The sequence below is a fragment of the Ictalurus furcatus genome, chromosome 21, assembly GCF_023375685.1.
Source record: "Ictalurus furcatus strain D&B chromosome 21, Billie_1.0, whole genome shotgun sequence".
In the NCBI taxonomy this organism is placed as follows: domain Eukaryota; kingdom Metazoa; phylum Chordata; class Actinopteri; order Siluriformes; family Ictaluridae; genus Ictalurus; species Ictalurus furcatus.
The window spans coordinates 7423290-7444454 of record NC_071275.1 but is presented as its reverse complement, the minus strand read 5'-3'; the positions used below and the strand labels follow the sequence as shown (position 1 = coordinate 7444454).

At 39.2% G+C, this 21165-nt stretch overlaps 2 protein-coding genes across 6 annotated transcripts in view; one reads left to right on the top strand and one right to left on the bottom strand.

Annotated features, from left to right (window-relative positions):
* The window catches only part of tasora (transcription activation suppressor a), a 28701-nt gene extending 25406 nt beyond the window's left edge, over window positions 1–3295 (top strand). The window contains exons 21-24 of one of the 3 annotated variants that reach the window (XM_053652733.1): window positions 103–281; window positions 464–616; window positions 813–1941; window positions 3184–3295. In XM_053652733.1, coding sequence (XP_053508708.1) covers window positions 103–281; window positions 464–616; window positions 813–1941; window position 3184 — 1462 coding nt within the window. In that variant the 3' untranslated portion in view covers window positions 3185–3295. Of the gene's footprint in view, window positions 1–102; window positions 282–463; window positions 617–812; window positions 2605–3183 lie in introns of those variants that run through there. The other 2 variants (XM_053652734.1, XM_053652732.1) reach the window with 2 other exon arrangements.
* On the bottom strand, window positions 2887–20596 carry ccdc66 (coiled-coil domain containing 66). Of its 3 annotated transcripts, XM_053652735.1 has the most exons (19): window positions 20308–20594; window positions 17164–17222; window positions 17032–17069; window positions 16565–16919; window positions 16380–16473; window positions 14473–14579; window positions 14171–14283; window positions 12083–12205; window positions 11648–11779; window positions 10676–10899; window positions 9920–10004; window positions 8261–8410; window positions 6937–7072; window positions 6747–6839; window positions 4721–5166; window positions 4595–4632; window positions 4191–4402; window positions 3449–3579; window positions 2887–3352 (listed from the first exon to the last, which is right to left on the bottom strand). In XM_053652735.1, exons 1-19 carry the CDS (start codon window positions 20316–20318, stop codon window positions 3188–3190), a joined length of 2712 nt encoding a protein of 903 aa, XP_053508710.1. In that variant the 5' UTR covers window positions 20319–20594; the 3' UTR covers window positions 2887–3187. The 3 variants fall into 3 exon arrangements, with proteins under 3 accessions (XP_053508710.1, XP_053508711.1, XP_053508712.1); XM_053652736.1 differs by lacking the exon at window positions 12083–12205 and having other exon boundaries at window positions 20308–20595; XM_053652737.1 differs by lacking the exons at window positions 2887–3352; window positions 3449–3579 and adding an exon at window positions 3814–3867 and having other exon boundaries at window positions 20308–20596.
* Window positions 20597–21165: the final 569 nt, after the last annotated feature.

Genomic DNA, 21165 nt, shown 5'->3' with positions numbered 1-21165 from the left:
GATTGAGAGATAATGTTAGGGAAGAACTATGACAGTTTCCCCCCCCAAATGTCCCCAAATGCTCAATTCTGTAACGTTTGTGAACGATATGTTTATCCTCAGGTATAAAAGCGAAGCCCTGAACGTGCTGAAACTCATGACGACCTACCACAAGAAACAAATAGTCGAGTTTCTGTCCTATCACGAGTGCGATACTCCGTCGCACCAAGCACCTGACCTGGACTGTCTGGTGAAGCTTCAGGCTCAGAACACCCGACAGCGTCATGTAATATATCTCACAGGTGATTTTTTTTTTTTTTATTTATTTTTTTTTTTTAATCTCGTTATATTGAAGGCTTTTTAATACTGATCCCCTTACTTTAAACCATATCATATATTGCATTTATGCTGACAAGTTATGATAGGGTTACTCTGATTTGGTGTAATATTTTGTATAACTCTTGTACCTCCTTTTGTTTAACAGAGCGTCGCTTTGAGATGTTTCCACATTATTCTAACAGTGGCATTGTTATTGCAAACATTGATGACATCCTGTATAATATGGCCAGTCTGATCGGTGAAACAGGTGACAAACCAGCGTCGTCAGATCTGCATTCCTGTCCCACTTCCCCAGTATGTAAGTAATCATGAATGCGCTAAAGAAAACATCCTGTTCATAATGCTCAGCTGGTGAACAGCTAAAACTTGCTTAAGTTGGTATTTTGTGTTCATTGTAGTGGACACTTTTAGACTTTCTCTTTAAAATATGTATGTTTTTTTTGTTTTTTTTTTAAACAATTGTCTTTAATGTGTAATGTTGCTTGTGACTTTAGTGAGGGAGGAGGACATGGGACTAAGCTATGAAATTCACACCCGAGACATGACATCTGCCCATGATGAAAGACCCTCTGTCTGTACAGACCTACATCCTCGTCCTCCGACTGATCCGGACCTCGGTGTATCCGACTATTCAGTAAGAGACAAAGCGACGATAGTTACTTTACCCTCACCAACCCTTGGGATGCCAAGCGAATTAGATTTTGAAGCTCTGAGAGACGTAATTTCCCATTTCAGAAACGCCCGAATGCAAGCGAGTTCCCACAAAGGCGAGACGTCACCGGGATCTTTCGGTATCCATCCTCATGAAAGCTTCCTCGGACAGAGCGACGAGCCTTCATCTGTTCCTCAGGGCTCCTTGGATGATGGCAGTCTTTCAAATCAGTCTGCTTCCTCATTTCAAGCTTCTCAAGGAGTTGCTGCCTCACAGGCTTCGCGTCAGATCGAGGAAGTTGGGCAAAGAGAGCAGATCCGTGCAGAAACGGTGTCCGCTTCAGAACATGCCATGGCCGAGCCCGCTTCTCTAGTCATGGAGACCAGCGGCAGTACACGTAGCGACGTAGAACCTACCTGGAATCGCACAACTGACACCGGCATCACTGCTGAACCTCCGATAAATCCGAACATCAGTGGTACCGAGAGTGGCTCGAATCAGGAGAAGGAGGCATCGGAACAGGAAACTGCAAAAAACCCGACACCCAGCTCAAGTAGCACCAAGTCTGCCGACAATACTGTGACTAGCAGGAACGACGCCAACCGAGGTGGTAAACGGCCAATGCCTGGACGGTCATCGTACGGGATGAACACGTTAGTCACAATGGACAGGATGCTGCAGCGTGGCGGTTTGTGGCCTGCTGTTCGAGCTTCTCAGAACAACACTATGGGACTCAGATCCCAGATACTCAACAACTCAGTGGCCAACACGTTCACACATTCAGGCCTGAGAAGCCTTTTACCCAACAGTAACATGGCCTGGAACAATTTGACACAAGGGACAATGGCAAACATGTTAGGAATTCAGCCAGGTGTAGTTCACCGGACTCAGTTTATCCAGAGCTACACCTGGCCTGGGAATCCGTTCCATGGCAGTGGACATCCTCCCCCTAGGGGGGGCTATGGCAGCTGGTAAGCCAACACAGCCTGTAAATAGTTATATTTTGAAACTTTTTTTTTTTTTAACTGTCTTTCTCTGATTGAAAAAGCAAAATACCATTTACTACTGGATGTGTAAGTCCTTGTATTATTTCACATTTTGTACAGACTGATATTTGTATTTAAACATTTTGTTGAATTGTCTGGTTTATGTTTCTTTTTGGAAAACACTTCAGGCAATTATGGCCTTGCTTTTAATGTTAACTTTTTTTTTTTTTTTTTTTTAAAAAGACAAAAAAGAAGTGCATTAAAGCAATCGTAGCACCTGATTGTTAATGATGGTGCTGGCTCTCCACAGTTTGATCTGGAGTTTAAAATGTTCTCCCTGTGTCTCTGAGTGGGTTTCCTCCATCATCCCAAAAACACACTGTTGATTAGTTACCCTAAGATTTAAACTCCCATCTGGGGTGCTTTCCAGCAAGATTTCCCTGGAATAGTCTCCGGATCTACTGTGCCCCCTTACCGAAAATGGACGAATAAGTAGAATTTGGGGAAAGACTATACTGAGTTAAAGTAATACACTGCTGCAGAAAAGGGCCGGAACTTGTTTTAAACTCAGCAAAAGGTGGCAGTTTTAGTAGTGTGTCATTTAAATTACTGTATATATTTTTTTAATAAACTACTACTTGTGTTGTAGGAGTGGCCAAAAATTATGATTAATATATATTTATTTTTTAGCATGATTTAGAAGACCTTACAAGCTTCCTTTATTATCCAAAGTTGTGGCCACAGAAGAGAAATATCTTCAAATGAGACTGTTCTCTTAAATGGCTGCAGATGGTTAAACTGCAGCTAGAAGTCAAATCAGTACTGTTTGGTTTAAGCCTCTGATTGGTTAGTAATAAAATAATGCTGATTATTAGCTAGGTGATGAAGTTTTCAAAGGTTTAGAAAAATGACCCCTGTTCTGTCACACACTTTACCAAAGTCAAAAATACTTTAATTCACATTAAAGGCTTCAAGTACCTGGTTAAAAATAGTGAGAAATTCACATTGTCCATGTGCACATAAATGCAGTTCAAGTGAACACTGTCATAATTAGCAACCCAATAAATAATACCTTAACCGATTAAAATTAACCACACTAATCTAATCAATTCAGCTAAATTCAATAAATACATTAACATAAAGAGGAATAATATGTATTTAAGAACTCTAAATACTGTTTAAAAACAACCACTGTTACTGAAAAGTGCGTGTGTACTTTGCATTCAGATCCTTAGTGAGTGTTTCCCTGTGGAGAGTAAAGTGCTGGCGTATATCGATCATACTCTCGACCGACATCTGTGGTTCTCTCAGGGGGGCTGGAACTCTGGGTTCTGCTTTGCCCCTGCAGTAAAGGGCCGAGGCTGGTTTCTAGCTCTCTCTGTTTCTGCAGCAGGCTCTGGAAACACAGACCGACATCCAGACTGGTCATGTCATAAAATCAACAGGTATGCGATACGCAAATAATCACATGTGCCAAGACGTTGCATGTTACCTGTCTGAGTTCAGACAAGCCTTTGAGAATAGCCTGCTGTCTCTCTGTGCCCTTGAGCAGCTCAGGGTGAAGGAGGGGATCCCGCTGCACCAGAGGGGAGACGTGCTGTCTGCTGCTCACGTCTGACAAATCTGGACAAAACGTGTTTGTATTGAAAGCTTTTGATCACAGATTATTTTTTCCAATGATCCAAAAGCCTATGTGAAAATCCTGTTGGGTTTTTGTCGAGGGAACCAGTGTGATGATAACTTCTGGGTTCTGGAACAAAATGACGCCATCCTTGCACCACTATATTATCGTTTCTATAGTAACAACTTACACAAACGTATTAAAAACTGTGTGTAGTTCTAAGATGTTTATTGAACGTTTTTGAAAGGTGTCTCCAGTATCAGCTTTTTATACAGAGGTCAGAGGTAAAGCTGTAACAGAACAGGCTACATTTTATTTTTGTCTTACAAACTTTATAAAGAAAGTGGGGGAAAAATAGGCTGCTGAGGGAACAACAGTTTATAGCTTTATAGAATAACAGTTTTTAATTTAATCGTTAGCGAGTCACATTTGTATAAGAGGAATAAAACACTTTGGGACACGCTGTTGTAGGAAAATGATCAACTTCATGGTGGTAATAATACTAATAATAACAACTCTGTTTCATGTCGGGCTGCATCAGCACCACCCCATCATTGGATATTTTCCTAAAACAGTGTGTGTTTTATTCCTTAACTTCCTACATGGTTTATACCTGCATGTATCCTCTGTGGTCCTTCGTTTGTGGTGGGTCTGGAGATCGGGGCAAGAGGATCCAAGTGGTAAACCTCGTCCGTGCGCACGTACGGGACGTAATCGGCTGACGGAGGCCGTCCGCAGCTCTCTGACTGTTCCTCTGCACAGGATGGAGGACGAACCTGGAGTCTGCGCAACACTGCAGGGACGGGCGGAGAGGGAACTCTGCTACTGCCGGAGATGAAATGGGGGCAAAAGGCCTAGATTAATATACAATAATAACTTCTTATGGTCAAAGGAGTAATTCTCAAACTGGGCTGGGTAACAGAACTGCTACTAGCTCTATAAATAAATAAATAAATGAAGGGGCAGGAATGACATTCAGTAAGTGAGTAAGTAAGTTAAATAATAAATTTCACTTACATTTGACTGGCAGATTGTACTCGATGCGAATCTTCATCCTAAAACAAACATCAGATTAAATACGACACCGTCCTGTACGTTATAATAACCGCACTCGACTTACATGGATGTACCGAAATTGCTTACTTTCTGACAAGGTGAGTTCGAGTGCTGCTGAACGCGAGACGGATTTCCAGAACGTGGAGGCTTCGCTTGCTGTGGCGTTCTGGAACGCGTGTTCCTCTCCGCCAAGTTCATGAGCTCCATCTGCCTGCGAATCTTGTTCTCCTGCCTGTGCTTCTGCTGGGTAGCAGGGTAACGCTCTGACGCAGGAACAAACGCCTTCCCGGGCCTCTGCGTGTTCCACTCTGGTCTGTGGCAGAGCTGCTGTCGTCCGTGGGTTCGGTCTGTTCGGGCATAGGCTTCGTAAGGATCTGCTCCTTTGACGGCCGCGCACATGTTCTCTTTTCCGCTGTCCTTTTCAGCCAGTCTTCCTTCACGTCTGGATCTTTTTATATCGGGAGGAGCCTTGTATTCAACTGCAGCTCGAATGCCTCCATTGGTTTCAGGGAATGGGCTACCTGGATTTATTTCTGATTTCAAACATAAAAGGATGCAGGAATAAAAGATTAGGCTAAAAACAAAAAACGCATTTCATTTAACTTTCACTTCCCCCCAAAAAATTAGAATATCGTAGAAAAGTAAATTTTATTCCTTAATTTAATTCAAAAAGTAAAACTTTCATATACCCTAGATTCCTTACACAAAGTGAAATATTTCAAGCCTTTTTTGGTTTTAATCTTGATGATTACAGTTTACAGCTCACGGAAATCAAAAATCCAGTATCTCAAAATATTCTAATAAAGAATTTATAATACAGAAATGTCGACCTGATAAAATATGCTAATTTATTCACTCAATACTTGGTCTGGGCTCCTTTTACAGGAATTACTGTGTGGCATGGAGGCAATCAGCCTGTGGCACTGCTGAGGTGTTTGTTCTGGAAGCCCAGGTTGCTTTGATAGCGGCCTTCAGCTCGTCTGTATTGTTGGGTCTGGTGTCTCTCATAGATTCTCTATGGGGTTCAGGTCAGGCGCGTTGGCTGGCCAATCGAGCACAGTAATACCATGGTCAGTAAACCAGTTACTAATAGTATTGGCACTGTGGGCAGGTGCAGAGTCCTGCTGGAAAAGGAAATCAGCATCTCCATAAAGCTCGTCAGCAGATGGAAGCATGAAGTCCTCTAAAATCTCCTGGTAGACGCTGCAGTGACGCGACTCGACTCGAGAAAACACAGTGGACCAACACCAGCAGAGGACATGGCTCCTCAAATCATCACTGACTGTGGAAACTTCACACTGGACTTCAAGCAACTTGGATTCTGTACCTCTCCACTCTTCCTCCAGACTCTGGGACCTTGATTTCCAAATGAAATGCACAATTTACTTTCATCTTCCCCGTGATTGTGCTTGTGTACTGAACCAGACTGACAGATTAAAGGCTCAGGAAACCTTTGCAGGTGTTTTGAGTTAATTATCTGATTAGAGCTCTTCTCGGGTCGACATTTCTGTATTAAACTCTTTATTCGAAATTTTGAGATACTGGAGTTTTGATTTCCGTGAGCTGTAAACTGTAATAATCAAGATTAAAACAAAAAAAAAGGCTTGAAATATTTCACTTTGTGTAATGAATCTAGAATATATGAAAGCTCCACTTTTTGAATTAAATTGTTTTGAGATGCACCTGTATAGCCTCCAGTTTAGTATTGTGTAAACTGCATGTCTAAATTCTCTCACACTCACCATAATAAAGATGTTATTTGCCTCAGTGATGTTATGTGCATGTAAACAGCTTCATAAAATCCCAAAACAAATCATTTAGGACCCACCTCCTGCCTGTGCTTCATGTTTGCACACGGTGATACCAAACCCCTGATAACAAAAGTTTCAAAATGGCTGCCATGACCACTTGTAGCTCAGTCTTTCTTTTTGTTCATGAGTACCCTAGCCTGTTTATGTTAAGAGTTGAGCAGTCTGGTAGCCGTACACTTTTAATTACAGCAATATTATCGTTCTAATGCCAGTATAAGAAAAAAAGAAGCAAATTTTAACTGAGTTTTGTAAATCTTTGACTTTTAACCTAACTATCGCTTTATAGACGTGAAATACGTTACCTGTCTGAACCGCAGTGTCTTTCCGGGCTGCGTGTGGCGCTTCTGTTATGGTGTCCAGTGTAGCCGAACTCTCTGAACCTTGACCAATCAATGCTGTAATAGTTGGACAAAACCAGCTTGTGAGTACGAGAATCCATATTTAACCTAGCTAACGTGTGAGAAGAGAACGCAATTAATTCTGCTTCTCTACCCTGTGAGGTAGTTTCACTCCGCAACCGATTAGAAACATCATGGCCTTTCTCCATCAGTTGTTTGTGTTTCTGCACTTCCTTGGACGTCCTCTGCATGTTCAGATACAGCTCCTCTGTTTTGCGTGCCTGTAACTCCTAAAATACAAATGAACAGAAGCTCATCTTTCCCCATCACCATAACCTTGTCTCAGGTCAGGATACGATAGTTGGTATTTTAAGTATAAAGCCCTCGTATGTGACGGAAAAGATTTGTACTCGAGCAAGACCAAGCAAGATGGAGTACTGTATAGCCCACTCCAGAATTATTGGCACCCTTCATGAAAAGAAACAAAATGAATAAGCTAGCTGACATTTTACAGTGGGTTTGGGGTCTTTTCCTTGCACAGTGGCCCCTAAAAGTATTGGGACACACTTACAGTGTAGGAATTTCACTAGAAAACAATTATGACGAGTATATCTATTATTATTTTTATATTTTTTAAAATAATCAGGGTTTTTTTGAGTAAATGTTTTACTTGAATGGTGCATGCTTGGAGTAACTTTCTTTAAAATAAATGCCGCTTGGTTCGATGCTTTCTAAAGCAGTGAAAAATCATACAGATATGGTTTAAGTGTCCAAATACTTTTTGGGGCCACCGTATATACCCTCTTTCTGGCAAACAAGCTGACGTACAGGGCCAAAAAAATAATACATTTTGGTTACATCTGACCACAAAACACAATCCCAAGGACACTTGCAAGTTGCTCTCAGCGAGAAACACATTATTCAGTGGAACCCTTACAGAGAGCTTGTTATGGAGTTAGAAACCTGGCAATAACTAACCTGTGATCATGCCTCTGTCAAAATACTTACTTTCAATTGTATTGAAACTTCTGACTGTGCAAATATGAAGAAGAAAAAAAATATTGTGCAGATCATAATTATTTTTAACTTGATGAAATTTTGTGTCGAAAGATCTTTGGTTTATGGATGACAAAGGGATTTTACATTTTAAATTTTTTTATTTTTATTTTTTTTCCCCTTTCCTGAGAATCATTTCTTTTGGAGAGAGAAAATATGATCTAAAAAATAATGCTTCGATTTTAAGTTTATGTCGTACAAATTTTAGCACATTCTCTTGAAGGGTGCCAACAATTCTTGAGGTGCGGTCACACAGCCTTTTCTGACTTACACGGGTCAGCAGAGAGATTTTAAAAAGGGACCAATGAGCCAATCAGAGCTTTTCTTCCCAAATAAAATACATATTAGATTTTGTTCCGTACTTAGTGAAACGCCGTTTGTCCATCACACATTCACTATTGAAGCACTAGCTTTTGTACTACCTTTTGTCTCTGCAGCTGAGTGTCTCTCAGGTTCTCAAGTTCCCTCTGTTTAGCGATTCGGAGCTCTTCCTTCTGCTCCATGATCTGCCGAGTGGCCTCTTCTTTCTCTTTCTGTTGCCTCCGCTCCTCAACCTGAACATCGATAGCTCGCTGGTACGAATCATGATCCGAGAAAAAATATATATATTAATACTGCTTAAAAATGTACACAATATGTGATTAGTGTAGTGGATTTGTAGTGTGTGCACTGTGTATACATATATACATACACACACACAACAAATATACACACGTTTAACCTTCATCTGAGCCTGTTTTCTGTCATGGTTACAGGTGATGGAGGCAAATTTCCCCTCTACAATAACACAAATATTTCACACACGTTATCTTAAACCATGACTAGCAGTCTTTGCTCGAATATCTCATACAGACCACACTTACACCTGCTAATAATGGAAAGACTGACGCTCGTCATCTTCAATTATTCATACCTCAAGTGTGCTTTTGATGCACTTAGAGCTACAGAGAAGACTGTCAGTCATGGGTGCTTGAGTAGAAACCCACAATGACTACTGCTAAACACATATTCTGAGGTTTCAGCGCAGGAAAAAATATTGCACCAGAGATATAAACAGGTTTTCATTTAGAAATAGTTTTCTCTGCCTTAAACATCGTCACCGTATTAAAAAATGGTATTAATATGTTTTCATTTCACTTGTTAGAAATGTTCGCAGGAATCACCTGCTTGTAATGAAAGGATTTCTACAGTTTCTACTTTAAAGGGCCCCATGATGCTTTTTAATGTTTTCCTTTTCCTTCAGTGTGTAATGTATCTGTTTGTGCATGTATAAAGATCTCCAAAGTTACAAAGCTCATCATCTCCCACAAAGGGCTTTATTCTATCTGACAGAGAACTCTACTCCAGACCTGCCTAAAACACCTCGATCCAAGTCCAGATACTACTTCCGCAAACGTCTACGTCACAATTTGAAATATCGGCATGATGCCGCCATAATTTTTTACATTTTTAATTAATTTCATTTTTTTAAAACCATATTTTACGTTGTCTCTTCAAGACAAAGTTGTTACAGGGAAGAAGATGAATTAAACCGTTACAACGTCGTATCTGAAAGGTAAGAGTTGTGGGGGAAAAAAAAAGGAAAAAAAAAAACAAAACTTGAAACGTTCTGCTCAAGTCCTGCCTAAAAAGTTGGTTCCGAATAATCTGCTCGATCATCCGTGTTTTCAGAATCTGACGGGGGTTCGAACGGATACAGTAATACCGACGACACTATTCCCTGCGTTTATAATCGCTTTAGAAGCCATGGAAGCTGAAGCTCGCGATTATGGTAAGGGCCGTTACATTTCCGAAACACGCTTGAGGTTTTTGGCCAATCACAATGCAATGGGTCAGCTGGCCAATCAGAGCGCACTGGGCTTTTCCGAAGGATGGGCTTTGGAGAAATCGAAACTCAATCGGACCGTTAAAGACAGACTGGGGATAGAGGCACTGCAATAAATGTACAGTATGTGAAAAATAATGTGTGCTGTTTTTTTTTTTTTTTTTTTAACATTCAAGCATGTTAACCTATTCCATTACACCTTTAAACAAAATAATGAACTTTTAAAATAGCATCATATGACCCCTTTAAAACCTACCTGAAATTCGAGCTGTTTCACACGCTTCCTCTCTCTCTCCTCTATCTGAGCTGGATCCAGCAGTGCAGTCATGGTACGCAGGTAGCTGCAGGAAAGCACATTACTTAGAATTCTCCACAGCATTAGCAACTATACTGAAGTTTTTTGGGGTTTTTTTTTGTCTGAGAGTGACATTTTAGAGCTGTGTGAACAGAAAAGTGCGATTTTCAGACCATATACAGATTACAAATAAATACAGAGTGAAATTTTGAGTGTTTGTACAGAAGGACGCTGTATACACAAATCAGTGTCATCCTCATCCGAGGAAGTAGAACCTACATTTAAAAAAAAAAAGAAGAAGAAAAGGACTGACTATTATTTTTACAGGTATTTTTTCAGGTGCTGCGTCACTAATCAGATTTCTTTCTAAACAAATGATTTATGCACGGTTACACCTGCCTTTTAGTCTGCCATTAAACCCACCATTGAAGAATATTAAAGGATCTCTTTCCCAACTATTATTTATTGCACACAATGTCTGCGGTGTTGATTACTCAATCTGGTACATCTGTTCCCGATTATTAGACGACAATCTTAAAATCCAGTAACAGCTTTAATCCTATATTAGTTATGCTGTCAACATGACCATTTGAATAATCTCATCTCGAAATAGCCCTAATCTTGCAGAAACCTGATATTTATATTATGTATCTGTTTATGATATTTATATGTGCATGTAAACACTGTAAATACAATGTTTGAGTTCTCGTTGCTCACCTGCTCTTCGGCTGACAGCCCTGAGTGGTGTCCACACTGGCTCGGCCCATACTGTCCCCTCCGCATGTACTCACGGTCTCCCAAGCGGTGGACAGAGCCTGAGAGGGAGCGCGGTATTGGGAGAGGGCGCTGTATAGATCGAGCTCCGCGGTGGAAGGAGGCTGTACTGGGAGACGCTGCTGAAACGAGTCAAAGTGCATGGCCCAGCGCTCATGATCCTCTGGCTAAGAGGAGAAACAGATATACAAATTTAAATGCCTTGTTACAGCAGCCAAACAACAATAAGCAGATACAGTGGACCTAAAAAGTCTACACACCCCTGTTAAAATTGGCAGGTTTTTGTGATGTTAAAAAAATTAAAATGAAACGAACATAAATGTCAGAAACTTTTCTACATTTGTTGTAAAATTTTAAACCTATTAATTAAAGTGAAAATAAAAAATGTATAATAACCTGGTTGCATAAGTGTGCACACCCCTAAACTAATACTTAGTTGAAGCGCCTTTAGATTTTAACACAACATTCAATCGTTTTAGGCAAAAGTCAATCAGGTTGGCACATCTCGATTTAGCCATATTTGGCCATTCTAACTCGTTCAGATCGGCTAGGCATTTCCTGTGCACAGCCCTTTTCAGGTCACCCCACAGATTTTTGATTGGATTTAGGTCTGGACTAAGAGATCAGCAGTTTCTGAAATACTCCTGATACATGCCACGATCAAAGTCACAGAGAGAGATCGCACTTTTTTTTTTCCCATTCTCGTGTTTTAATGTGAACATTACCCGAAGCTCTTGACCTGTATCTGGGTTTTTATTTTATTTTTTTAAGTGCGTTGCTGCCACACGATTGGCTGATTAGATAACTGCATGAAGGTATGTCAGTGTTCCTAATAAAGTGGACTGTGAGTGTAAGCAATCATATAGGAATAACAATCTCAGGAGGTAACTAAATGCAGTGCCCAGTGAGATGTACCTGGTTCTGGCTCTGTTTCTCCAACTTCCTGCGCAGTTTGGTTTCCTCTCTCTGCTGCTCCAAGTCCTGCAGCCAGCGTCTCTGCTGCTCTTTCTTCTCTGCGCTGAACGCATGCTCCAGTGGTGCGGCTTCCTAACCAGTTATCGAATACGATATAAAACTGAATTGGGCAGGGTTTAGGGTGCCATTTAGGACAAGGCCATACTTAACTAAGCCGGGGTTTTGGACTGACCTGGAAATCTCTCGAGATATCGTAAAAATCCCATCGTACATTTTACTACCGCGAAGATTATTGCACTAAATGTTATGCACTTAACGTTTACATAATTAACTGCACACCTCAGGTCTACGAAGAGAGACTGTACATATGTAAGTGTGACACCGTGTTGTACTTTTGATTGATGTCTGCTAGGAGAGACGTGAAATAAACATTACCCCCAGTACAAACGCCGAGCGGATGGCAGAGGGAAGAACCATCAGGTTGCTGCATGTCTGAGGAGCTGGTGGCCGGTTATTTGCGGTTTCTGTGCCCATCTGTTTTATTCTGTCCTTTTGCACCTATATATACAAATTTGCATTAGACGGCTATAATTTCACTGGCAATAGAACAAGACATGCTGAAACACACTTCAGAACCAAAAGCCACGTAAACACAGCAACATGATATACACACACTACTAGTCAAAAGTTTGTGGACACTCTACAGAAGTGTTTCTCAAGATCTTAAAAACCTTTTGATCTGAAGGTGTGTGATTAAATGTGTGAAATCGGTGTTGTAGACAAAAATATAATCGTGACAACGTATTCATTTCTTTCATTAGAAAACGAACATTTTATTTACAAAATAAATATTTTGTTTAAACGGACGACTCGGAGCGAAATATTCCGAAAAGCAGCCGATAAGAGTCCAGTGTCGGTGGGAACTCCTTTAATCCTGTTTAACAAGCACCTCAGGGAAATTCCTCAAGAAATCGGTCGAGAAAACGCCAAGAATACATTTCTGGAAATTCTCGGCAAAAAGGGCGTTTACTTTGAAGACGCTAAAATATAAAATTATTTCGATTTATTTAATATTTATCACCACAAAATTCCCATAGTTCCATTTGTGTTACTGCAGAGTTTTGATGACTTTATTATCCTAAAATGTGGGGAAAACAATAAAGAGAGAGTGTCTAAACTTTTGACTGCTAGTGTAAGTACATACAGAAGGAAGCCAAGAGCTGCACCAATGATGTAACCAAGTTCAACATCATGATAAATTGTTACAAGACACTTTTTTAAAATAGGCTATGCATCTTCAGTACATTTATTCCTGTACTATTTATTCTCTCTCTTCTGTGTTCAATGTGTCCGTGCTGCTTGTTATATTGTATGACGTGTGCTTGACTTTGTGACTTATGATCTACTGTATATACTCTGTTTATTGTGTACAGTCTGTATAGACCCTCCCTTATGGAAAGCATGTTGTAAAGTCTAGGGATTTAGGGAAGCTGGGTTGTTTTGGTAAAGAAAAGTTAACCAGTCATGCCTGGGCCTACTTAGTGTCATTTAAACTGGTGATGGATTAAATTTGTTTATTTTCCCCCCATAGAGAAAATATGTAGGTCGCATTTTGAGAAATGTTACAGTTTCATGCCACACACACTTTCTGTTCGTGTCAGCCATAGACCGGGGGTTCTCACACACTCCATTGTTTCACACAGTAACAGACAGGTGACTCGACGTATTTTTACACGAACTAAAGTACCGTTACCACAGTTTTACACAGGACTTAAATGTGGTGCTACTTAAATACTGTGTACCACAAATATTCCTTCAAGTATCAAAATATAGTGTTTTTAGCCATATTCGCCACAAAGTTTTATTTAAAAATGCACAGACTAACTTTGTATTGACATTGTGGAAGTAGGGGCTTGCTTTATAGATGGTGTGATGCATTAGCAAACCGACGTTGATTATTTTCCTCCAAAATTACATCCCAAAGTGTTTTATTCCTTTTATATCTTGCGATATAACAACAATGAACACTTTACACTCAGCTGCAAGCTAACGAGACAAAAATTGTAATGTTACAGGGAAAGTGGGAACTCCTCTGTCCTGAAGACTTTCCCGTCATGGAAAACCATTACAAAGCGCAGAGACCGCTTCAGTAAAACATTAAACATCACCATAGGGACAATTATACGTTTTCCTAAATAAAGTGAAATGACTTTTTTTTTATTTGTTTATTATAAGCATTAGTTTATGTGGAGCTTCTGATATGCAAGTCTCCATGAATGAGCTGTTACTATAGAAACAATAAGGTGTTGAATGAGAAGAATGAGTACGTTCATATAAGCCTGCGATCTGAATTAGTTAGAGAAGACCAATCAGATTTGAGAATTCAACAGTGCTACAGTACAAGTACAATCAAAGGAGTAGAAGAACTTCGGAAAGATATTTCACCGAAATGCGACCACATGTTTAATAGATTTCACACATCTTTGGAAAAAGAAAAAGAAAAGGTTCTGTACCACGGCTTACCCCAGACAGCTGGGCACTAGATCTCGGTCCTGCTTCCGTGTCTCTGGGTTGCTCGCTACGAGCCAGAACCTCTGCGCTCTCTTTCTGCTGCTTTTTAAGTGCCATCTGCTCGTCTGTATGTGAACAGAAAACACGCACTGAACCACCGTCACACAATCTTAACCACTCTGACAGGAAGCATTCCATCTTTATCACTTCAACTTTCTCTACAAAGCCATGATTAATATTAAATGACTTGTCAGTCTCTACACAAAGGCCTCTGGTAAAGATTGCGTAATCAGACACTACCCCCACGTTAATACCTAGCTCTCTTCTCCATTGTGCTTTTTTAGCCTCAAGCGTGTTTCTCTTCTGCTCGTGTTCTCCAAAAGTGCTGAACAGGCCTGCTGGGGTGGAATCACACAGGGTTCTGTTTCAAGAGAACAGAGAGTGTCAAATACATACACCTACACCGTCCTGCACATTTATTAGATACATGCCTGAGTGCTCGCTATTTTTTGCCATGGTATCTGTAAGTTTAGACACAATCATTCTTTCTTTATTCATTTATTTCCCCCCCAAATTTTAGAATAATAATAATAAAGTCATCAAAACTCTGGAGTAACACAAATGGAACTATGGGAATTATATTGTGATAAAAAATTCTAAATAAATCAAAATAATTTAGTATTTTAGCATCTTCAAAGTTTTTTGCCTAGAATTTCAAGAAATGTATTCTTGGTGTTTTCTCAGCTGATTTCTTGAGGAATTTCTCGGAGATGCTTTTTAAACAGGATTAAAGGAGTTCCCACCGACGCTGGAAACTTATCAGCTGCTTTTCGGAAAATTTCCCTCCGAGTCTTCTGTTTAAGCAAAATATTTATTTTGTAAATAAAATTTTCGTTTTCAAAGGAAAGAAATGAATATGTCGGCAGAATTATATTTTTGTCTACAACACTGATTTCAAACATTTAATCATACACCTTCAGATCAAAAGGTTTTTAAGATCATGAGAAACATTTCAGTCGAGTGTCCACAAACTTTTGACCGATAGTGTTTATGAGCGTTTATACAAAACGTGACTTGAATGAATAGGGAAGGAAATCAGATATCAGAATCACACTAATCTTCATAAAACCTGGTTCATGATATAACCCTTATAGAAGAACAGGCCAAAATCACAGCTGAATACTGCGGCTGATTAATTTCTTCATACAGGAAGTGTCTTGAAGCCGTCATTACAAACAAAGGCTTCTCCACGAAGTATTAAATCCATTTCAGTTAGCGTGTTGAATACTCCCCCCACCCCCGTGTCATTTCTCTTTATTACACATAACTTCATTTATGGACTTTAATGTTGTGAATTCTTTATATTTGCTGAATTCTTGAGTTAATACTGATGTCTGGAGAAAATTTAATGTGAATAGCCTCATTGGAAATATATTTACTGAAAAGAAATGTTGACATGTCCAATACTTATTACTCCCACTGGATATGAAAATATTTCTTCTTTTTGTGGCCTCGGACAAGCCATAATAAAGGTTTACTGTTTTAAGCTGTTCTTTACTGTTTTGGGTGTGTATTTAAAGTGTGGAAGTCATTTTAACCCATAACATAATGGATGTAACTTTTTTCCCCAACATAATAGGAGGGTTAAATGCAACAGTATAAAGTCCAGTAATCCAGGCAAATTATATGATTAGAAGTCAATCAAGTCAAGGTTTAGTAGTCTGATCTGTAAATTTACACACACACGTAAGATGTGAACGTTTTTCCAAATTTACAGGATTTTCATGAATGCCGAATGTTTAAACGCTCACACGAACGATTTACAAATCATATCCTGCTTGATTTGTGTCTCCACCATGTTGAACAAATTCTTATTTAATATAGGTGAAGTTAACTAACTTTAAACTGACTTCATGTCAACAAAATGCCTGTGGCGGTCTGGATGTCGGTATGGCTGGATACTGGCAGCCAAAAACGCTTAGGTTTTTTCCTCCAGAATTGGGTTTTAGACCACTCGACTTCCATCAATATTTTTCACTAAAACAGCTTACATGTTTTATTTAATTCCTGCAAAGATCATGGCGTGTAATGAGCCAATTTAACAAATGCGCTAATTTCAAAAATTTGTAAAACCTTACCAGTTAAGTGTGATTTCCTCACACAATCAGTGGTATTTGTAATCAGATACTGTCTGTCAAAAAGTCTCCATTACTTAACGTACTTTTCCGCATTTCCTTTCCCTGGAGAGTTTATTTGTTGGTCCTTGCCAGTTGCACTAGTCACTGTTTCAGTTTCTTCCTCTTGTGTAGCTGGTCCTGTTAGTGAGACAGAGTCAGTTTACACAAAGCAACAATCAGAACAATATACAAACAAACAAACAAACAAATAAATCGCCAGCTTTCTCACCATTTTGGACTAGAGCTGTAGAATCGTCTCGGACGTTTTGCCCTGACGCCTTGACGCTATTGAGGATCTGCTGAAGTTGTTCCTGAGTTAAACACACTAAGCTCTCCTTTATGCTCTTGACGTTGGACGTTTCATTAGCGGACTCGGTTTTGCTCTCTGACGGCACCCTGACCACCCCGATGACGCTGCAGCGATCCGTCCTGCTCTGCGGTTTGGTCTTTCGGCTGCTGTGTTCGGCGTGATTGACACCTCTGCTGATATCTCTGCACTTCCTGTCTCTCTGCCATCTTTCCTCTGCTTTAGGACCCAGTTTGGAGATGGCTGTGGCTTTCAGTTGTCTGTTCTTTGGAGGGACCTGGTATTAGCACAAACATTATTTAGACAGAATTAATTCTCCGAACAAGTCAAAATTGTCCGCGTCAGAGCTCATTTTTGAAGGAAAAAAAAAAAATGCACCACATACTTACTTTACAAAATCCCATTTTACCAGAGGCCTTTGACTCGCCTGTCGTGAGAAGAAGACAATGCACAATCAATAAAATACTACTGAAATAACTGTGGGCAAACTTGAAAAGCATAATTAATGAACTTATTATTACCACAGTGGGCTAACACAAGCTTGGGCTTCCCATTCTCAAGCTCAAACACCAGGCCATCACTGAAAGAAAAACCAGACAAACAAACAAGAAAACAAGATTTGTATCTAGGACTGCAACTAACGATTATTTTCATAATCGATTAGTTGGCTGATTATATTTTTCCCGATTAATCAATTAATCTGGTGGGGCAAACTTTTTTGTTGTTGTTTATTTAAAATAAAATCCACAAACTGAGTGTTATAAATATAAATTCGGACTAAAACTTTACACAACTGTTTGTACAAAACATAAAAGAACCCCACACACAAGAATATATATTATTCATTTAGAACTGTAGTTTAATTCGGTGCTTTTTGTGAATCCATAAAAAAATAATGCATAAGTACTTATAATGTAAACTAACTACATTGGATGGATGGATGGATGGGTGGATGGGTGGATAGATAGAATAATTTTTTTATGGATACACAAAAAGGACCGAGTTAAACTCCAGTCCTAAATGAATAATAAAAACTTCCTTTAACTGCACCTTGTGGTTTCTGTTACTCGCTGCCTTTAGACATATTATTTTACTTTTGCTCACAGTGTTTTAAATAGACATTACAGATTTTACTCACGCTACACTCTGTATCCCCACATCTACACCGCGCGTGAGGAGCAACGCAGCCTCATTACTAACACATCACTTCCGTTATAATAAACAACAGAATTTACACTGCAAGTGTGCAAATACAACATATAATGACAATAAACTTCAATTAAACTAAACCTTACAAGCAACTCGCGACTGCATCACTGTCATGCTTCCGTGCTACAGAAACTCTGCTTTATAAAGTTCAGAAATCTTCTCCGTGGTGTTTAATATAAAACGCTCCCCTGCCTTAGAGGACTTAGAGGTCGCACACTTTCTTCGTCAGTCACAGGACGCTTTTTCCTCCGTCTGATGAGGACTGAGGTCATGTTGGAAATAAAATATAACGCTGACAGAAAGTAAACTGAAGAAAGTCAGTGTCGGAGACTCTGAGGCTAAAGCTAGTGGTGTCGCATTACGTGCGTGTGACGTCAAGTGCCGTCGGCTACGAAGTGGCTTATACTTCCGGTTAGTAAAAACCCGCTAGTGTTCCATCTGAGATGATAGTACCTTTCTAAAATTCACACACTAAACGGTAGAGTACTCCGTGCACAGTGTAAGTGTACAGTACGTCATTTGGGACACAAGTTTAGTATTTACTCTCCGAGTCGTGTTTTCGGAACAGAAGTAACGTAATGAGTAATTCTCCCCCTTGCTGCGCGCAGACCAACTAATCCATAATGAGATTTGTTGACAACGATTTTCATAATCGATTATTATCGATTATTATCGATTAGTTGTTGCAGCTCTATCTGTATCCATCTCTCACCCCTTGCTTCAGTGGATAATCTCACCTAGATTATCCTGGATTAGACTGCTGGTGTAATCATAAAGACTGTCCTATGTTCATCGCAGGACTCTTATCCACAAAATGTGCATCCTTATCATCAAGATTTACAGAGTTTTTCCTCGCCACTATCACCTCTGGCTTGGTCAATAGGGATCTGAAACTACACCCGGATATCTGTAAAGCTGCTCTGTGAGATTGTATATTGTTAAAAGCGTTATACAAATAACACTCAACTGAATTAAGATGAAGTTGTGTCCTGTGTTAACGTGCAAAATCTGTCATGTCTGTCAACATCACGTTAACACATGCACAGCATAAAATACGGAAGCGTTTATATCGGATCGGTACATCCACAAAACTAACATCATCTCTAGCAGACATGGTGCCAGGGTCGGCACTCCTAATCACAAACCTAACAGAAAATCATTTCATATTAAAAAAAATTACATTGACTGACATGTTTTAGGCATGATCTTTGTCTCTAGTTTGGGTCACCATGTACCGGAGGTCCAGAACCAAGCGGTTTTGTGTTCTTGGTATTTAGTGTTGTGAGCATTCCTAACCACCCCGCCTTTCATCCTCACTCACTCACTCACTAACTCTCTCAGTTCTTCTTCTCTTATTATCTGGTAGACCAGACATCTTGTAGTTCTTATGTCACTCGAACATACGTAATAGATGTTTTGATTTTATCTGTGACTTGCTCCAATTGACATTTATCATTCTTTATCAATATTTCTGTGTGTATATATACACTATGCTTTCTGTATCATTAAACTTAAAAGCTTTCACTGAACGATGGTGTCGGTGTGAAGAACTTCCTGGTCCCAGATGAGAGGAAATCAGCCAGAGCAGGGTCCAAATTCTGGTTCTGACCGGTTTCGGACAAAGAACTTAACATTGACGTTTATCAGTATTAATAACCACACAATCAAGTAAACAGGGAATGAAAATAGAGATAGAGATAAACAGGACAGCATTTTACAGCTTTTTTTTCTCCACAGTTTGGAATTAGAGAGTGATGTAAGAATCAAAAAACCCTGAGAAATAAATAAGCAATTTAAATAATAATAATAATAATAATAGTAATAATAATAATAATAATAATAAAAAGCAATAGAAACCCTCATAGAATTTGCAATGGTTTTAATGGGAACTGTAATGATCCCTGGAGGCCTCTACTGGTAATTTGTTGCCATCTATTGGTGGCATGTAATGTCAAGTGGAGACCATTAAGTACCAATAGAACACCTTTGATATTTAGTAATGGTTTTAATGGTTAACTGATGGTTTGTAGTGTTACAATTTAGAATTTCTGTGATGGTTTCTATTGGGTTTTTTTCCAGCAGGGTAGCTCAGATAACTAATACATTTTAAACATAATAATAATAATTTTTAAAAATCATGTAATTCCCTCACAGTCTCTATGTGAGCTCTGTCTAATCTAATCTAATCTGGATATATAGCTAGCTAAGTGACTCATAACCACCGTTTTAACATTAACTACCTAACTACGCTCAAATTAACCACGTTTAAACATATTAAATGAGATGGGATTCATTCAAATGATTTAATTAGTTAGATAAGAGTATTAAAATAAACACACAAACTCTGAATGCGACGCCGTTGTATGACGTTTCAGTCACCGACATTTACACAGCAAACCAGCGAGTTCATTTAAATAAACCGTGAACCCAACACTATTTAAAAGAGCTGTACTCACCCCAGATTCATTATTTAATTCTGCATACATTGAGCTTCATGAAAGACACAGTACTAGTTATAAACACCAAATTTATAGTGTTGTTAAGCCGTCGTGTCGCTACTCCGGTTGCTACAACCAACAACCAACCTACACCGGTGTTTGGAGAACCGTCACGTGGGCTCAATCCCAAATAGCGCCCTACCACTTATGCAAGTGCACTACATAGGGTGTGTTATAAATGCTATAACTTATGCAGCCTACGTAGTACACCATATGTGATTTAAGATTAAGCCGTTTTTGCCCTCGTTGTCTCTGTTAGCTGGTTTCTTTTTTCACCTTCTGGGCGCTGAAGTAATGTTCACTTCACTTCACTCCCACGAACCGGTTTCGAGGGGAATTAAATTTTATTTATTAAATAAACAAAGCGTGCAGTTATAACATGCAGCATGCACAGAACTCATATGGCCGTTATTTTTAAATAAATTAGGGCTGCAATTTATTGGCCGATTGTGATTGTTATTATTCGATTAATCAGGTGGGGCGGGGCAAACTTTCAGTATTTTTTATTTATTTATTTTTTTGCTTATTTAAAATAAAATCCACAAACTGAGTATTACAAATATAAACTTCAGACTAAAACTTTACACAACTGTTTGTCCAAAACAGAAAAGAACCCAACACACACACACGCACACACGCGAATATATATAATTAATTTAGGACTGTAGTTTAATTCGGTGCTTTTTGTGCATTCATAAAATAATGCATAAATACTATATATATATATATATATATATATATATATATATATATATATATATATATATATATATATATTATATACTAGCAATACTACTACTACTAACAATACTACTA

Coding starts and splice junctions, on each gene's coding strand:
- ccdc66 (XM_053652735.1), bottom strand. Junction 10,900..11,647: donor AGAAACAGAGCCAGAACCAG/GTACATCTCACT, acceptor TTCTCCTCTTAG/CCAGAGGATCATGAGCGCTG. Junction 10,005..10,675: donor GGCTGTCAGCCGAAGAGCAG/GTGAGCAACGAG, acceptor GCTTTCCTGCAG/CTACCTGCGTACCATGACTG.